General features: G+C 38.3%; 2 protein-coding genes across 2 annotated transcripts; one reads left to right on the top strand and one right to left on the bottom strand.

Annotated features, from left to right (window-relative positions):
• The first annotated feature begins 2981 nt into the window (after nucleotides 1–2981).
• Nucleotides 2982–4518, top strand: LOC103706078 (zinc finger A20 and AN1 domain-containing stress-associated protein 5). Its single transcript, XM_008790062.4, has 2 exons — nucleotides 2982–3331; nucleotides 3695–4518. The coding sequence occupies exon 2, from the start codon at nucleotides 3760–3762 to the stop codon at nucleotides 4252–4254; it is 495 nt and encodes a 164-aa protein (XP_008788284.2). The 5' UTR covers nucleotides 2982–3331; nucleotides 3695–3759; the 3' UTR covers nucleotides 4255–4518.
• Nucleotides 4519–5245: 727 nt separating this feature from the next.
• LOC103698821 (hippocampus abundant transcript-like protein 1) lies at nucleotides 5246–13375 on the bottom strand. The gene is made up of 14 exons (XM_008780871.3): nucleotides 13133–13375; nucleotides 12553–12664; nucleotides 11977–12089; nucleotides 10581–10703; nucleotides 10307–10479; nucleotides 9984–10059; nucleotides 9733–9819; nucleotides 8854–8934; nucleotides 8726–8758; nucleotides 8528–8581; nucleotides 8313–8354; nucleotides 6076–6154; nucleotides 5864–5934; nucleotides 5246–5760 (listed from the first exon to the last, which is right to left on the bottom strand). The coding sequence occupies exons 1-14, from the start codon at nucleotides 13310–13312 to the stop codon at nucleotides 5641–5643; spliced, it is 1344 nt and encodes a 447-aa protein (XP_008779093.1). The 5' UTR covers nucleotides 13313–13375; the 3' UTR covers nucleotides 5246–5640.
• Between the last annotated feature and the right edge of the window lie 1985 nt (nucleotides 13376–15360).

Below are 15360 nucleotides of genomic sequence, written 5' to 3'. Positions count from 1 at the left end.
ATGACAAAATTACCATAAAGGACATTGCATAGTATTATACAACAGAACATAATAAAACATAACATAAATTAATACATAAATATACGATATAGTATAATATTATTGTAATATAAAATAATATTATGTTGATATATCATAATAGTAATGTAATTATTAGAGTAAATTAATATTTGGTAATATAACATAATATTAAATTATTTAACATAATATATTAATGTATTATGATATAATGTAATATATATTATATTTATAGTACAATACAATAATAAAAGTATAAAATATTATAATTATTAGTATAAATTAATTTCTCATAATATAACATAATATTAAATTATTTAAAATAACATATTAATGTATTATAATGTAATGTAATATAATACAATATTTATAGTATAATACAATAATAAAGGTATAAAATATTATAATTATTATTATAAATTAATTTTTCATAATATAAAATCATATTAAATTATTTAAAATAACATATTAATGTATTATGATATAATATAATATGATATTATATTTATAGTATAATACAAAAATAAAGGTATAAAATATTATAATTATTAGTATAAATTAATTTCTCATAATATAACATAATATTAAATTATTTAAAATAACATATTAATGTATTATAATGTAATGTAATATAATACAATATTTATAGTATAATACAATAATAAAGGTATAAAATATTATAATTATTATTATAAATTAATTTTTCATAATATAAAATAATATTAAATTATTTAAAATAACATATTAATTTATTATGATATAATATAATATGATATTATATTTATAGTATAATACAAAAATAAAGGTATAAAATATTATAATTATTAGTATAAATTAATTTTTCATAATATAACATAATATTAAATTATTTAACATAACATATTAATGTATTATGATATAATATAATATGATATTATATTTATAGTATAACACAAAAATAAAGGTATAAAATATTATAATTATTAGTATAAAATAATTTTCCATAATATAACATAATATTAAATTATTTAACATAACATATTAATGTATTATGATATAATATAATATGATATTATATTTATAGTATAACACAAAAATAAAGTTATAAAATATTATAATTATTAGTATAAAATAATTTTTCATAATAATTGCTCATAATTTCCCATAAAATAATTTTCCGTGGTCCAGGGGCTCTTCTTCGTGGTCCACGCTCGAGGAGGACCTTAGCGTGGGCCGCGAGGTTGATGATAAAAAAAAATAATAGATTGATTTTGGAAGGTATGGAAAAGGATTAAAATTTTTTTCTTCTAAAATGTGGTTCAAGAGATGCATACAAAAATTGAAAAGAAAAATACCTTTTCTTATGGAAGGGAGTCTGACGGTTAGGGTTCTTGGCTCCAGCAGATTTTTAGGTTTATAAAGGGACAAACTGTGTAATTATGTTATTTTAATATGGGCATTTTTGTCAAAAATACAGCTTTCCGAAAAAGCTGAAACAGCTTCCTCCCAAAAGCTCCAAATTGGAGCTTCCTCCCAAAAGCTGTTTTCAGCTTCCCGCAAAAGCTGAAATAGCTTTTTGAAAAATTTACCAAACACAGTTTTTCATCTAAAAGTACTTTTGGAGGGCTGAAATAGCTTTCTGGCCCTCCAAAAGCTCCCCCAAACAGGGCCTTATTCATACCCATACAATGAATCCAACAGGTTGTTCAACTTTGAAATTAATAGTAATGATGGTGATGACGCCCCAACAGGTAGCTAAAAGCTATCATTATAAATATAATATCCTATCCAGAAGATGGATGACAGGAAACTGGATGTCTCTATTGCCTGCCTTGCCAGGTAACAATTTACAGAATTTGTCTTTATTTATTCCCAAAAATAATTTATGCTGCAATGCATGGTCTACCGTTTTAACGTAGGATCATGCAATTTTTTTTTAAATTTTTTCCTACCTTTCTGTGACGTTGCAATTTGTGAAAGTAAATAAGTGATAAGTAATGCAGAATACGTAACGAGTACTCGTCGGATACTCGGCATCTACCTGCTCATAGTTGGTTTTCTTTGTATATATTATTATTATTATTATTATTATTATTATTATTATTATTATTATTATTGACTCTCTTGGACGCGCGTGGCAATGGAGTATGATTTGCCACACGTAGATACATGCATTGTACTCGTACTAGCATTTAATTAGAGAGATTGCGTAGAAACCAGGGATGCAACGTGGCAAGTGACAATTTCACCTCTCATGTGGCATCGACTGTGCCTTCGGACGTCATGTCCCAATTCTCCTTACGTGTCCTTCTCTGCCCCCTCGTTCATACACGTGTCGCTGGAAAGTTTGACGAAGTAACGCATTTTTTATTTTCTTGGTCCCTCGGAACGCCGAGGTCATACGCGTCCACCGTGGAAAGCTGAAACCGCGTACCAACTCCGAATTCCTTTTCTAGTAAAGTCGAGTGCTGGGCTCACCCGCTTTCTTTTTCTCCGTCACCGGCAGACCCGTGACCGCAGCGCCACTGGCTCTCGCCGACCCCTGAAGAGGACGATATGTCTACGTTTCGTGGTCCCTACGTCTGGGTGAATAAGTGGGTGCTTGAAGAATTCGTCCAGTTAGCGACGTCTCTCTGCCGGTCAAAAGGACGAGGGACTGCGCGCGTGTTAGCAAAGGTCAGCGCGCAGTTACATCCATGCCCTTACCTTTGAACCAATCTACGAAATGCCATCCTCCGCCCACCACCGCTCTTCCGGATGAGAACGAAATCGCTCGGACGGCTATGAATCGCCCTCGGGTTCCATCTTTTCGAAGCTAATTCCCCATCGAGCCAAACTGAGAGGTCACATCAAGTGCCTCCCATCATCCTCCAAGAGGCAATGGCATCCGGGTAATAAACAGAAAATCCGGGTACATTTTAGAGACGCGTGTTTATTAAATTGGAACGGAGGGAGGCAGCTGGAATCTTCGGAAAACCAGAATGCGAAAACCATCAGCGGTTTTGGCTGCTTCCGCTGCCTGGTTGGCCCCTTCTCGGAAATAAAATCTATTGGCCCTCCCTCTCTCCGTCTATTTTTCTTTTCTTTTTTTTTTCTCGGTGTGCTTCGCTATATAACTTTCCAGCCTGGAAACCCGGATTTCCAGAACAAACCCACCGGCTTCGTTGCGGCCTTCCTGTTTATTTCTCCCCCCCTTCCCGTCTCCTCCATTACCATTCCTCTTTTTTCTTCCGTGTTTACGTTGATGTTAAGAGCAGCTAACATCGCTTGTTTACGTTGACTCGCTTTCGTTCTTCGTCGCCTCGCTTGGAGCTCTTCTTTGACTTGTTAACGGGTAAATTTTTTTTCCCTTTCCGTTTTTTCTCTCATATTTGATTATCGATCTAGAGACCGTAGATTTCCACGGATTCGAACTGATTGTCTTTTTGAAAAGAAATTAGATCTGATATCAATTTTTTGTTTTTTTTTTGTCGTTGATGAAGAAGTTGCGTGTTTTTATCTCATGGAAATAGATTTCTTGATCCGCACGGTGGTTGATCTTTTCCCTTCTTTTAAAATTTCTCGGATACCTTCCTTCTACGATCTTGGCAGGCAACTTCGTTGTAGATCTATAAATTGATGTATCGTTAGAAGTTTGGTTGAGTTTGTGAGATTTGAAAATATATCTTTAATTTTGTTGTTGGTGGTGGTGTTGTAGATCGCCGTTCCTGGGATCGATCTCAGCTGAGATAAAAAAAAAAAGAAAGAATTGATTGGAAGAAGATGGCGGAAGAAGGGAGATGCCAGGAGGGGCACCGCCTTTGCGCGAACAACTGTGGCTTCTTCGGGAGCCCGGCGACGCTCAACCTCTGCTCCAAATGCTACCGCGACTCCCGTCTCAAGGAGGAGCATGCCGCCTCCGCCAAGATCGCTGTCGAGAAATCCCTCGCCTCCTCCTCTTCCGGTTCCCCCTCTGCTGTCGCTGTTGCGGTGCCCTGTCCAGCCGGGGAGGCGACGAGCCCTGTGGCCCTGACCTCGCTAGAGGCGGCGGCGCCGTCGCAGACGGCACCGGTGGCCTCCCAGACGGGCAGGTGTACGGCTTGCCGGAAGAGGGTGGGGCTGACGGGGTTCAAGTGCCGGTGCGGGGCGACGTACTGCGGGACCCACCGGTACCCGGAGCAGCATGGCTGCACCTTCGACTTCAAGGTGGCGGGCCGCGAGGCCATCGCCCGCGCCAACCCCGTCGTCAAGGCCCGCAAACTCGACAACAAGATCTAGATCTCACACAGGTTCTCCCCTCGCGTTCGCTCGTCCGTTCATCATTCCATTCGGTGGTCTCCTTATCGTTTCGTTGACGGACGTGATCTATCCTTCCCTGATGGGATGCCGGCATATCCGCGCGTGTGCTGCTGGCTCTAGTGGTTGGGCTTTTATTTTTTTATAAAAAAATAGATGATGGATATAAAGCCGAAATGTAAACAATAATATCGGCCTCAGTGCTTGGCTTTTGTTTTACTTTTCGCTGTTTTTTTTTTCTTGGTACATTTTTTTTCCGCTTTCGCTCGGTTGATGGGCGACGTGGCCCGGCTAGTTTCCGCGAAGGTTGGTAATGTGGTTATTGGGTCTTTACGACCGTGAGTCGTTGGGAGTTGTTGGCTGCTACCATCTAATTAATTTTTCTCTGAAGGCAAATAAGTTTTAAAAAGAAAAAATCAAAGTTTATTAATAATGTGCCTTCCGTCGCACGCTTGTTCGTCAACTTCCCAAGAAAGCATACAATTCACGGGAAACCAGACGGATCTTGGGCTAATATGCTAGCAAAAGAGTTGAAATAATTAGAAGCATTTTTTTAATCGAGAAAAACTTTTTTATGAATAAAAAATCTTTAAAATTTCATGACTAATTAACTGAAAAATGTAAGTAGAAACACTAAAACGGGCATCTGCCGTGCTGCCCTATTTACATTTCCGATTTTGCGGTACCTGAGACTAATGGGAGGACCATGCGTTACGTTTAGCATATTTGTTTCGAACATTTTAAATGTGTCGAGTTCCTACAAAGTTACAACGTGCTAGTGGAAGACAGCTAACCCCGACCTCAGCACAGCAAACAATCTTCAAGCCAAGATAAGCTGCAGACGCTGGCATACTTCAAAAAGACTGATCGAGTGCGCATTTTATTTTTTCAAATTTGATTAGACTGATCCTTGGGGCTTGAAGAAAAAGACTCATCGGCCTCAGCTAATATAGATGATATTGCCAGCACTCCGTAGCCCCACGGTAATCTGTGCAGCTGCATCCTTTTAGTCGTCGTAGTAAAGAATTACTAATGTCGAACACACCACACCACATAGGTTTTTTCCCTATTCTATCAATAGTGCAAAATTGGAGTAACACAGACGCAGAACAACCACTGAAGATGAATATGTACATCAACAGGATGTGCAAAGGAACACAACTATTTACACCATAAATACAACAGTGCATGGAATGCCGTATCCTTTTTTTGCCTGGACTGCGGCAGGATCGACAGAAAGGGTCTCACTGATGTCTCCTGCATATGCTTGTAAATTTAGCATAGCTCAAGATAAGCTGTTGTTCAGTTGATGAACGCATGGCCAGCACTCTCTCTCTTTTAGTATTGGCGACACAAGACTGGCCGCATTCAAGACTGTAGCAGGAGGGGTGCCTCAATAGATTCATCTGACGTCTGTGTAGTCTCAAAATCAGGCGGTTTCTCTGGATTGTCTGGATTCAGAAGCAAAGCATGGGCCAAGGAGAGCATCTACACATATTTCACGATTAAGATTAGACAGTGTGTTTATTTGTGTGAAAGAAGAGGAGGGGGGGGGGGGGGGGGGGGTGTTGAGGGGGAGAGAGAGAGTTACCAAAGAGATTGATGCAAGCAAAATGCTGAAGCCTTTGCAATTAAAAGGGGCCTTGCTCGAAATGAACAGAGCTGAAATAGTTCAGACAGGATACTATGACGTTGAGTCTACTAAATTATCTCTATAGAGCAACATGCAAACATGTGACAATTTGCAAACACAGTATATTAACAACCAAGTTGCTTTTATCACATCAAAATGCTTTTACTTACAGGTCAATGGACTCATCACCATAGGTGCCAAGAAGCTGGCAATGGATTGAACTCCTGCAATAAATCCTTGTGCTTTTCCCTGCAAGACCCACCATCCTTCTAATGCTATCAAGTTGGCATAGAGAAAATAAACTAAACAAATATGGAACTGACGCCACTTGCTGCACATGAAAGGCCAATGATCTAAATCAAGCAAGCCGCACTTGACATGCAGAAATGTGTTCTCCATGATTCAGTTATGCATCTTCATTGAGAATAAACCACCAGTATTTTCCTGGCAATAATAAGATTTGCTAATGCGGGGACAGTTCTCTTTTCTTTTATGTAAAGATGTATTTATGGCAGAAAGCTTGAAATAATACTAGAGGTGGCCACAAGGAATGCTTGGCAAATGGCAACAACTGGTCATTAAACAATAAGGGTGCAATCAATCAAATTGATGTCCCATTGATACCTCAACCCAATCTCAGAACCATAAAATTCACAGACCACAAACATGCCCTTATAAGTAAGGGATTTTGGAATCAGCAATTGCTACAAGTTCCTAAGCCATGGTGGAGCTACTTCCGCAATTGCTAGAACCCTATGGAAGCCCCCAGTTCCGGAAAAAGCAAAAAAATTTCACTGGTTAATCATATAGAACAAAATTCAGACCACAAACAATCTAAAGAAAGAAGAATGAACGCGCCACCTTGTTGCCCATTATGCTGCAATGAAGACGAAACGGTAAGACACCTACAACTCGCATGCAGATTCTCAAAGGAAACATGGCAGTTGGTAATGCAAAAAAATACGAATCCCAACTCTACAAACTTTTGAAGAGCTCTGGTCTGTGTGGCGACAACAGCTCCCAAAAATTATAACAAATAAGGCATGGGATTGCTGGGTTATCACAATTTGCTGGGCTCTATGGAAAGAAAGAAACGGAAGGATCTTTGTATTTGAAGCTTATGCTACTCGCAAGACCCTGGAGAAAGGCCTACTGCTCCTTAAAAGCTGGACATCAGTTTACACAGGTAACTGGGAGACGACCTTAAAGAAACTTATCGAAGACCTCCACAAACAACAGAGTTGGGAAACTACACGAATTGTAATGGTGGATCAACCCTAAGATTCAGGCTCTTATTCATGGACCACGTTTTGTCTTTTGCCTAATTTCACATGTGAGGGCTAATTAAGCTATCTTACGTGGTCACTTCATCTCCTCTTCTCGAGGAAAGGTTGAGTCCAATCTCTACTAGGGCAGACTCGCCTTAAGGCGTCAAACAACCACCTTCTTTTCATCTTGATCTTGTAATTCCTCTCCTTCAATGAAATCTGGGTGGGTATTCATACCCTCCTTTTACATCAAAATAAAAAAAAAATGGATTTTGGAATCAGAATGTGGACCAGGATTATACATCCATCCCTGTCTTGATGATCACTCAAAGATTCTATATGACTTCAGCAGGGCCAACCCAGAAGTCCTCCAAAATTTTAAAAAAAAAGTCCAAAAGGTCCAAAATAGTCCAGGATGACTACTTATATTGTCCTCTGTGTGTGTGTGTGTTTTTGTTTTTCTCTCTTGTTTATTTTTGCTGATATTATCATCAACGGAGAAATGCCACAATCTACTATCATCTTTTGACCATTTACCTATGTCATCTTAGCCATGGTTTGTTGTCTTGCATAGGAGAATCTATAAGCTAAAGGTATTCCAAGCACTACCAGTCATTTGATTGCATTTACTATTTAAGTATTTTTGTAATGTTTTAGTATCAAGTAAATGGATTGGGTGCTTTCTTGTAATATCATTCTTCTTTTGGTGTTTTGGGGCAAGATCTTTCATTTGCCTATTTTTAATCCCCACAACCATGTATCTTATTGCACTATCAAAAAAGGCCTCCATGAAAAAAAAATTGCATTTGGTTAGACAAATATGCTCCATTAAAGTCTGGTGATTGTCATGTAGTCAGATTTGTCAACATATGTGATGCAGTGGAATGATATCCTAAAAGAATAGCTCGAGAAATGCACTACATCGATACGATAATATCCATATCCATTGCAGTTGCAGTCAAACATTTCAGATTGATGTTGGAAAAATTACCAGGAAACTAAAACATATAACTAAGAAGGAGACTAACCTGCAACACTAAACTAACCACATTTTTTAAATATTTTGAAGGACCATTGATAAAATAGTACTTGAAATTGTCACACAAAACTATCATATGATAATAAGAAATGAAGCAAACCTGGTCCATCGAGATTGCTGCCTTTGAAACAATTGCATAAGTCTGTGAATGTTGACACTACAATTAGTCGAAATTGTCAAATGCTAAATAACATTAATTAACAACTGATGTTTAGTTAAGTAAACCTGCAGGAAACATTGCATCTACAACTACATACATAAAAACTAAAGAGGCTATTTCTTTGTTAGGCATAAGGCAGGTCTCAAATCACTCACTGATGGTTTCGCAAGAACATATATGACTCCAAATGAAGCACTTAGATACGGAACCTGCAGAAGTGACACCATTAACTTTATAAACATCTAAAGTTAAAAGTCAATTAAACTATACATGTAAATCACGGCCAAAGCTCATTACTGTATTCTGTCAACAAAGTAGCCACATGCCAGTATTTAGTACTGATAAATACATACCCAAGGTGCCCATGCCAATCCATAAAGCAAAGCCTGCCAATAAAAGTGATACATATATATTTTGCGATCAAATTTTGGATTAACAAAAAGAAATGGATGGAATGAGCAGCTGATGTCAAGGGACCTACATAAGCAATTTTAGCAGCTAGGGCAATACATAATACACCCTTTTCTCCTATCAATGGATTGATAACTGGAAGCACCAAAATCTGTAACCAGAGATTTCATAGTAACAGCTTTGAACATCAGTATCGACATCACTTTCTGAACACAAATACGGTTTGTGAAAGATGTTTACAACTTGTATGAAACAAATTCTGCATCAACTATCCCAATTGGCTTATTATATTATTGATAGTCAGTTAAACAAAAAGCACAGCCAGGGATGTGCTGGAGTAGAGATTTAATCTTTGAACACCAAGATATGATCAATAATGATGTCAGATGATCAAGATCAGCAATTGTACAGCACCAAGAAGACAGTTTCTGTGACATTACAAACCAACTTACTAGAAGAAGATAACACAAGCATCCTAAGCTTATTAAACCAAGGGCCAGACTTTCATTAAGAATAACAACAAAAACATAACCAAGAACCGTGAGAAATACGAATGGAAAGGATACATATTGCATGGTTAGACGTTTATTTTCTCTGAAATTCGAAGAGTGTAAGTAATTACTTGCATCATTGATGGTCATGGTCATGCAAAGTATGACTGCAACAGTCAGCAAGTAGCAACAGAATTTTGGTAATCCTCTGGTGTCGAGCATCTTTGATATGTAGGTATGGAAAATATCCACAATGGAGGTTCTCAAATGTATTTTATTGTTGATAGAGATCTGAAGGTGTATAAGCATAGACTTCTATTGCTGGCATATATCACTTCCAATATTAGGTGTATTGAATGGAAAGAGTTAAGAGAGTTCTATTTGTACCATTCAAAATACAAAATAAAACATACTATTGTGTCCTTCATCAAGAAATTAATATCCATCCATAACATCACCTGAGAAAATACAGACCCAATGCCAACCATCATTAGAATTTCTGAGAACTGATTTTTGCTGAAGCCAAATACTGATTTCAAATAGTACTGCATAAGAAAATGTGCAAGTTTTAATCAAATGTTGAGTAATAACAGTTTTGAAAAATGATATTAACAAAATTTTTGCTATTTACTAATGCGCAAATGACAAAACATATCAACACTGCTACATAAATCTCTTTGGGAGACCAACTCTTGATAGAAGGATATACCAGCAAGACACCGCTGATGCCAGACATCCCCAACTCAAAGAAAAAGGAAACAAATGATATGCGCTTAAGTGTTGAGCTGTAAATCAGATAAATAGGCTGATTAATAAGAGAAACATGAAGCCCATCACATGTATATGTACCCACAAATTCACATAGAAACCTAAGCTTGTGGATTCTTTTTATATGCAGATGTAGTTGAGCAATGTATGCCTTGTTCTGATGACATTTGAGTACTATGAAAAATTTTGAAGATATCAAAATAGTATACAAAGATGATTTGCAAGAATGTATTGATGAGTGATAGGTCGCCTGAAAGACTATACCTACTAGTGACCACAATTACAGTATCTTTCATTGACTTCCAACGTTCCTGAAGGACATTGAGAACTAAGGTGGAAAAAGACGAACATTGATGCGGGCTTGGAACTTTCTTGACTGTCTCGATCAGATATATTTTTAGGTAAAGTACAGTAAAGACCAACAAAGCTATCGACACCTGAAAAAGCAGCTCTGGAAGTCAGACAAACAAAAAATGCAGGCTATAGATTATCAATGTCATAAAGTAGTGCTGCTACTTAAGTCTGATTGAGAACATGCCTCAAAAATCCATTCTTCTGGAAGAAAACGAGCTAAGACATTTCCCAGCACATGTGAAGCAGAAAAAAGCCCAGTCATCCATCCAAATGCTACAGCTCTTTTGCGGCTTTCAACTACATCTGACTAATAGGAGAACAGAAATCATAGTTGCAATAGCTCAACACATCCATTTCTATGATAGGAAAGAAATGAAACACTTTCAGCCAAAATTGACAACATTGGACAAAACTAAACTCTTTTTTCTTTTATTTATTTATTTATTTTTATTTTTATTTTATTTTTTTTTTGGGGGGGGGGGGGGGGCAACATTAAATCATTATAGCGAGGATTTGAGAGGTTCAAGCACACAGTGCTTGAACAATTAACATACATAAAACCAATTACTAAAGATCTCTCAGCAGAGTAATATGAGACAATGTTAACCAGGATCTCTTTTCTCTGTCTCTGCCAGTACTTCACTGAACAGTTCTATGCAACAGATTCACAAAAACACTTGAAATAAAATTTTATTGAAAACAATAACTGTCCAGGTAACATCAAACATCATCCTCTAACATGATGTGCAGATTAAAAAATGAAAACTTACTGTAACAAGAAAGAAGCTGATCTCTCCAGAGCTTAAATTGATGTTGATCGTAAGCCATGGAACCCATCTTTCTCTCATTTGTGCTTTCTTTCTTCAGTTTTAGCTTCTTCTTCTTCTTCTTCTTCATAAAAAACATTTTGACATTCCCCTATGTGCCATTTTAAACTTTTTATACATTTTGCAGCAGTGAAAGTTATAAGCTGCATGTCATCTTTGATATCAATTAGTCTTTGTTTTGGTACATATATCAATTAGTCTTTGTTTGGTACATATATCAATTAGTCAATCATAAGTATTAAATGCCTTTCTTTTGTAGAGATCATTTTCAATATCGATAAAGTTAACTATAGTCACATAAACCGTTTTTCATCTAAAGTTCCTAATTATTACCTGAATCTAAATCCAAGCCAATGTGATCAGCTATGGTGGCGAAATTTAAGTGTTACATAAAAGATCATCATCGCCCGGAAGGATGTTCTAACGCATGTCTACTATATGTTGCGCCAATGTCCACTCTCCACTGCATGATGCAGTGCTGTAGTAGACTATGTTTTGATGATACCAGAATTACTACACTGGACATATATATGGATTATACGGGCTTGAATGCTTACATATGATACAGCGTTAGAGATTTTGACAATCTTGAAACAGGAACTATCTGATGGAAAATATAATATCTGTTATTTAGTTAGCATATTTTTGGACAAACACAAAAGGAAATTTAATCATCAAATAGAAACTAGAGTATTCGAAGCATCAGAGAAACTAACATCATATGTACTAATGTAGAAGAAAAGAACCACATACCGCATAAGCAACTGATATGCAAAATATACTTCCATGGCTTATGATAGATGAAATCGTGCGAAGAGCAAAAAACACATATATAGATGACTTTGAGTTATCCCAGGCAAGAATAGCTGGACAAAAGTGCACAAAAAAAATAAAATTCAGCAAAACAAAGGAATAAACATCAAAAACAAAAAGCAGGCATCATTAAGCTAGTTGGATTATCATATTAGTTATGATATCGTATTGGAACCAAAGCACAGAGTAGCTGACAAACTGTGTTATAAATATCATATCATTTAACAAATTATGCTATGAATATTGTATCGCCTAAAGTTTCAGCCAGCCATAAAAATAATTCTGGGCTGTCATCTAATGAAATTAGTGGTGGAAGCTACAATAAAATGATGTCATAATAAAGAAATAGCATTACTCCAGCTTCATATTGGTCTAGCTACCGTCAGCTGCTTACAGTAAAAATTCTTCCATATAAACATCTACAATGGAAACCAATTCATAATATTTAACGGAATCATTCATAAAAATTTTCAGATCCAGATGTATCTGGGTAAGGCGATTAGAGATGAGCCATACCATATGGGATTATGGACGTAGAAGTAGTAATGAGAAGCAGCGGTTTACGCCCATGCTCGTCTGCAAGCTGACCCAATGTGGGAAGCACCACCATTTTGAAAACTCCTACCACCTACAAGTTTATCAGAACATCTGAGATCCTAGGGAAGGGGGGAAGAAAACCCTTACAACAGAAGGAATGCATAAACTAGTGTTTGGTGTGGGGTTGAATATTGATCAATTCATAAGTCATACTCGTAAACAAAGTCCATTCCAAACATTCACTATCAAAAACTAGCGAAGCAAAACTCCAAATCGACGTCGAGAAAAAGCATCATCTATGAGCCATCTCACAACATTGGTAAGCCTATACGAATCGAGTCATAAACATCAGGTTAGTCATCATCCTAACAGAGTTCCTGTGCCAAATTGAAATCAATAACTCAAGAATTCTTAAAGAAACGATGAAAGAAAGCCCCAACAGATTATCGGAACAGTCTTCTAGACCTAGGCGCCAAGAAGGATTCGAAATCTGAGAACCAAAACGAGACCAAGAATCAAGATCGAGTAAAACAATCGCGAGAAAAGAGAGATGGATCACCGTCTGCTGGACCCCGGTGAGGTAGATGGCCTCGGGACAGGACTTCTCGCCGGGGCAAAGGGCGCCGGTGATGACATCCACCAGAACCGACACCGTCATCTCCTCCGCGATCCAGTGGAGGCAGAAGGGGATCAAGAGATGAACCAGCGGCCTCAAAACCCTAATGTCTTCCAGCACCATCGCCTCTCCTCTCTTTTCTTCTCTTCTACCCGTCGGAGTTCGGAGTTGGAGCTCCTTTCCCCACTCTCTCTCTCGTTATATACTCCCTCACGAGCGAGGGCCGTAAAGCTCCATTTGCATTTGAATACGAGAACCCGTGCCGGGCCAGCTGCCACGTGTGGCGGAACCTCTCGCGCTCGTGCTGGCACGTGCCTTACGCCGGCGGAAGACGGTGGGTGGCCAGGATCAACCGAACTCCTTTGGCCGACAACTGCAGCCGTCCAGCTGGCAGCGGCTTCAGCATTCGCCGAAAATGGGAACTGTCACACGAGCAGTACTGCCTTTGCTAGTGGGATTTGGTTGGAGAGATCGGCTGTTGAGGCTGAAACACGAACTCATGCATATCCGTGGATCTTGGGTTATCCTGAAAGTGTGGGTCCCGCAAACAAAAGAGATAAAAAAAGAAAATTCAAATTTGATTGCGCTGAAGTCTGTGACAGGGCACGTGTCAGGCTGCAAGCTGCTTTGTAAAGCCATGGTGCAAGTTATCGTAGTAGAATCATAGAAGGAGGCCCCTGAAGCTAATCTTAACTAATGAAAAAGATATTTCGATTGATTAATTAATAGATCTGTTCAAAAGAAGTTGGATTGACTAATGAGATTGCATATTAGATTAATAAATCAACGGCTATCATAGAAAGTAGGCATGTAATGTTGAATTTTTTTATTTTATTTTTTTTATATCGGTTGTTTATATTAATCTCGCATGGGAACATCCAGTTGAATTCAATATTTCATTTTATTGGGTCCAGCAAGGAGAGGTGGTCCGCCCGCTGCGATCTAAAAGCTTTGATTAAAGGATGGTTGCCTGGATCACGATCACGATCACGATCACATCCGCTGTGCATATAAAGAGCTACTCTATATTTCGATTAAGGCTTATGAGCGTGACGACTGAGAGACCCGGAGGGGAAAATGGGAGGCAGACAACCATTGAGGTTTTGGACTCTACTGCGAAGTCACATCATTGATCGGATGATTAATTATAAACAGGACGGAATGACAGTGCTGCAAGTGTGAACATGGCGAGGGCCTGGAATCTTTGTGCCTCTTGTTTATAGTTTATATTATAGAAACAAAATGTTTCAACGTCACCGGTAATCTACCGTTACTAAATCATGCCTGCGCCTCATGTACATACCCAGTACCGAAACTGGTGGCAAACCTTTGGCCCTTGCTGGCGTAAGATCATAATGACACTAGCTAATTCGTTGATCGCTATTATGACTTTTAAATTGAACTCATGTTTTATTTAAAAAAAACAAAATCAAAGTTTTTCCACCTATTTGGAGTGTTTTGTTGGCTGGGTTCATTCATGTATTCACTATGAACCTGATATGCCTCAAAGCAGACCATATCTGATATGGCGGATTGATTAATTAGGGCTTATTGCGAAGTCTCCAACCAATCATCCAAAGCTCGCCGCATGGCCAGTCCAAAAAGGTACGAAAGCCCTTTGAATTTTAAAATCTCTTTCTATCTAGCGACATCTCGCGTCGCAATCGTGAACGCTTTCCTTAATCGCATGGATGAGATGAGTAAAGCATGATGCGCGAATGAAATGTCTGTGCTTGATCGTCGTGATGTACGATGGGTTACCAAAGACGGTCGATCCCGCATGCCTGAATCCCTCGAAGACAAGCACTAACCCTCACCTATACAAACCAATCCTGAAGGACCCTCTAATTAAGTACTCTCGAGCTTTCATACATCTTTGTGCCATCACTTTACCGTCTTACAACACCTTTATTGTTTCCTAAGTGTCTATCTGGCTCAGGCATCGAAAGATCTCCTGCCGGACACTCTCCATTAAGAAAACTTTTTTGTTTTTGCCTTTTTCAGGTCGAGACTCACGTCGAAGTGAAGATTCATATATGGTCCCCTTTTTTCGGCACCATCTCGAGAATGACAGGCATTGGAGCCATTATCATTCGAGTATGTCGACCATCATCTAGAGTTGGGCACTGGGCCGGGCCGTGCCTGGCACGGCCCGCTTGCTACAGTACCGG

This window comes from Phoenix dactylifera, chromosome 14, assembly GCF_009389715.1.
Source record: "Phoenix dactylifera cultivar Barhee BC4 chromosome 14, palm_55x_up_171113_PBpolish2nd_filt_p, whole genome shotgun sequence".
NCBI lineage: Eukaryota > Viridiplantae > Streptophyta > Magnoliopsida > Arecales > Arecaceae > Phoenix > Phoenix dactylifera.
Note: the sequence above shows the minus strand (reverse complement) of the source record. Positions and strands in the feature narration are given on the sequence as shown.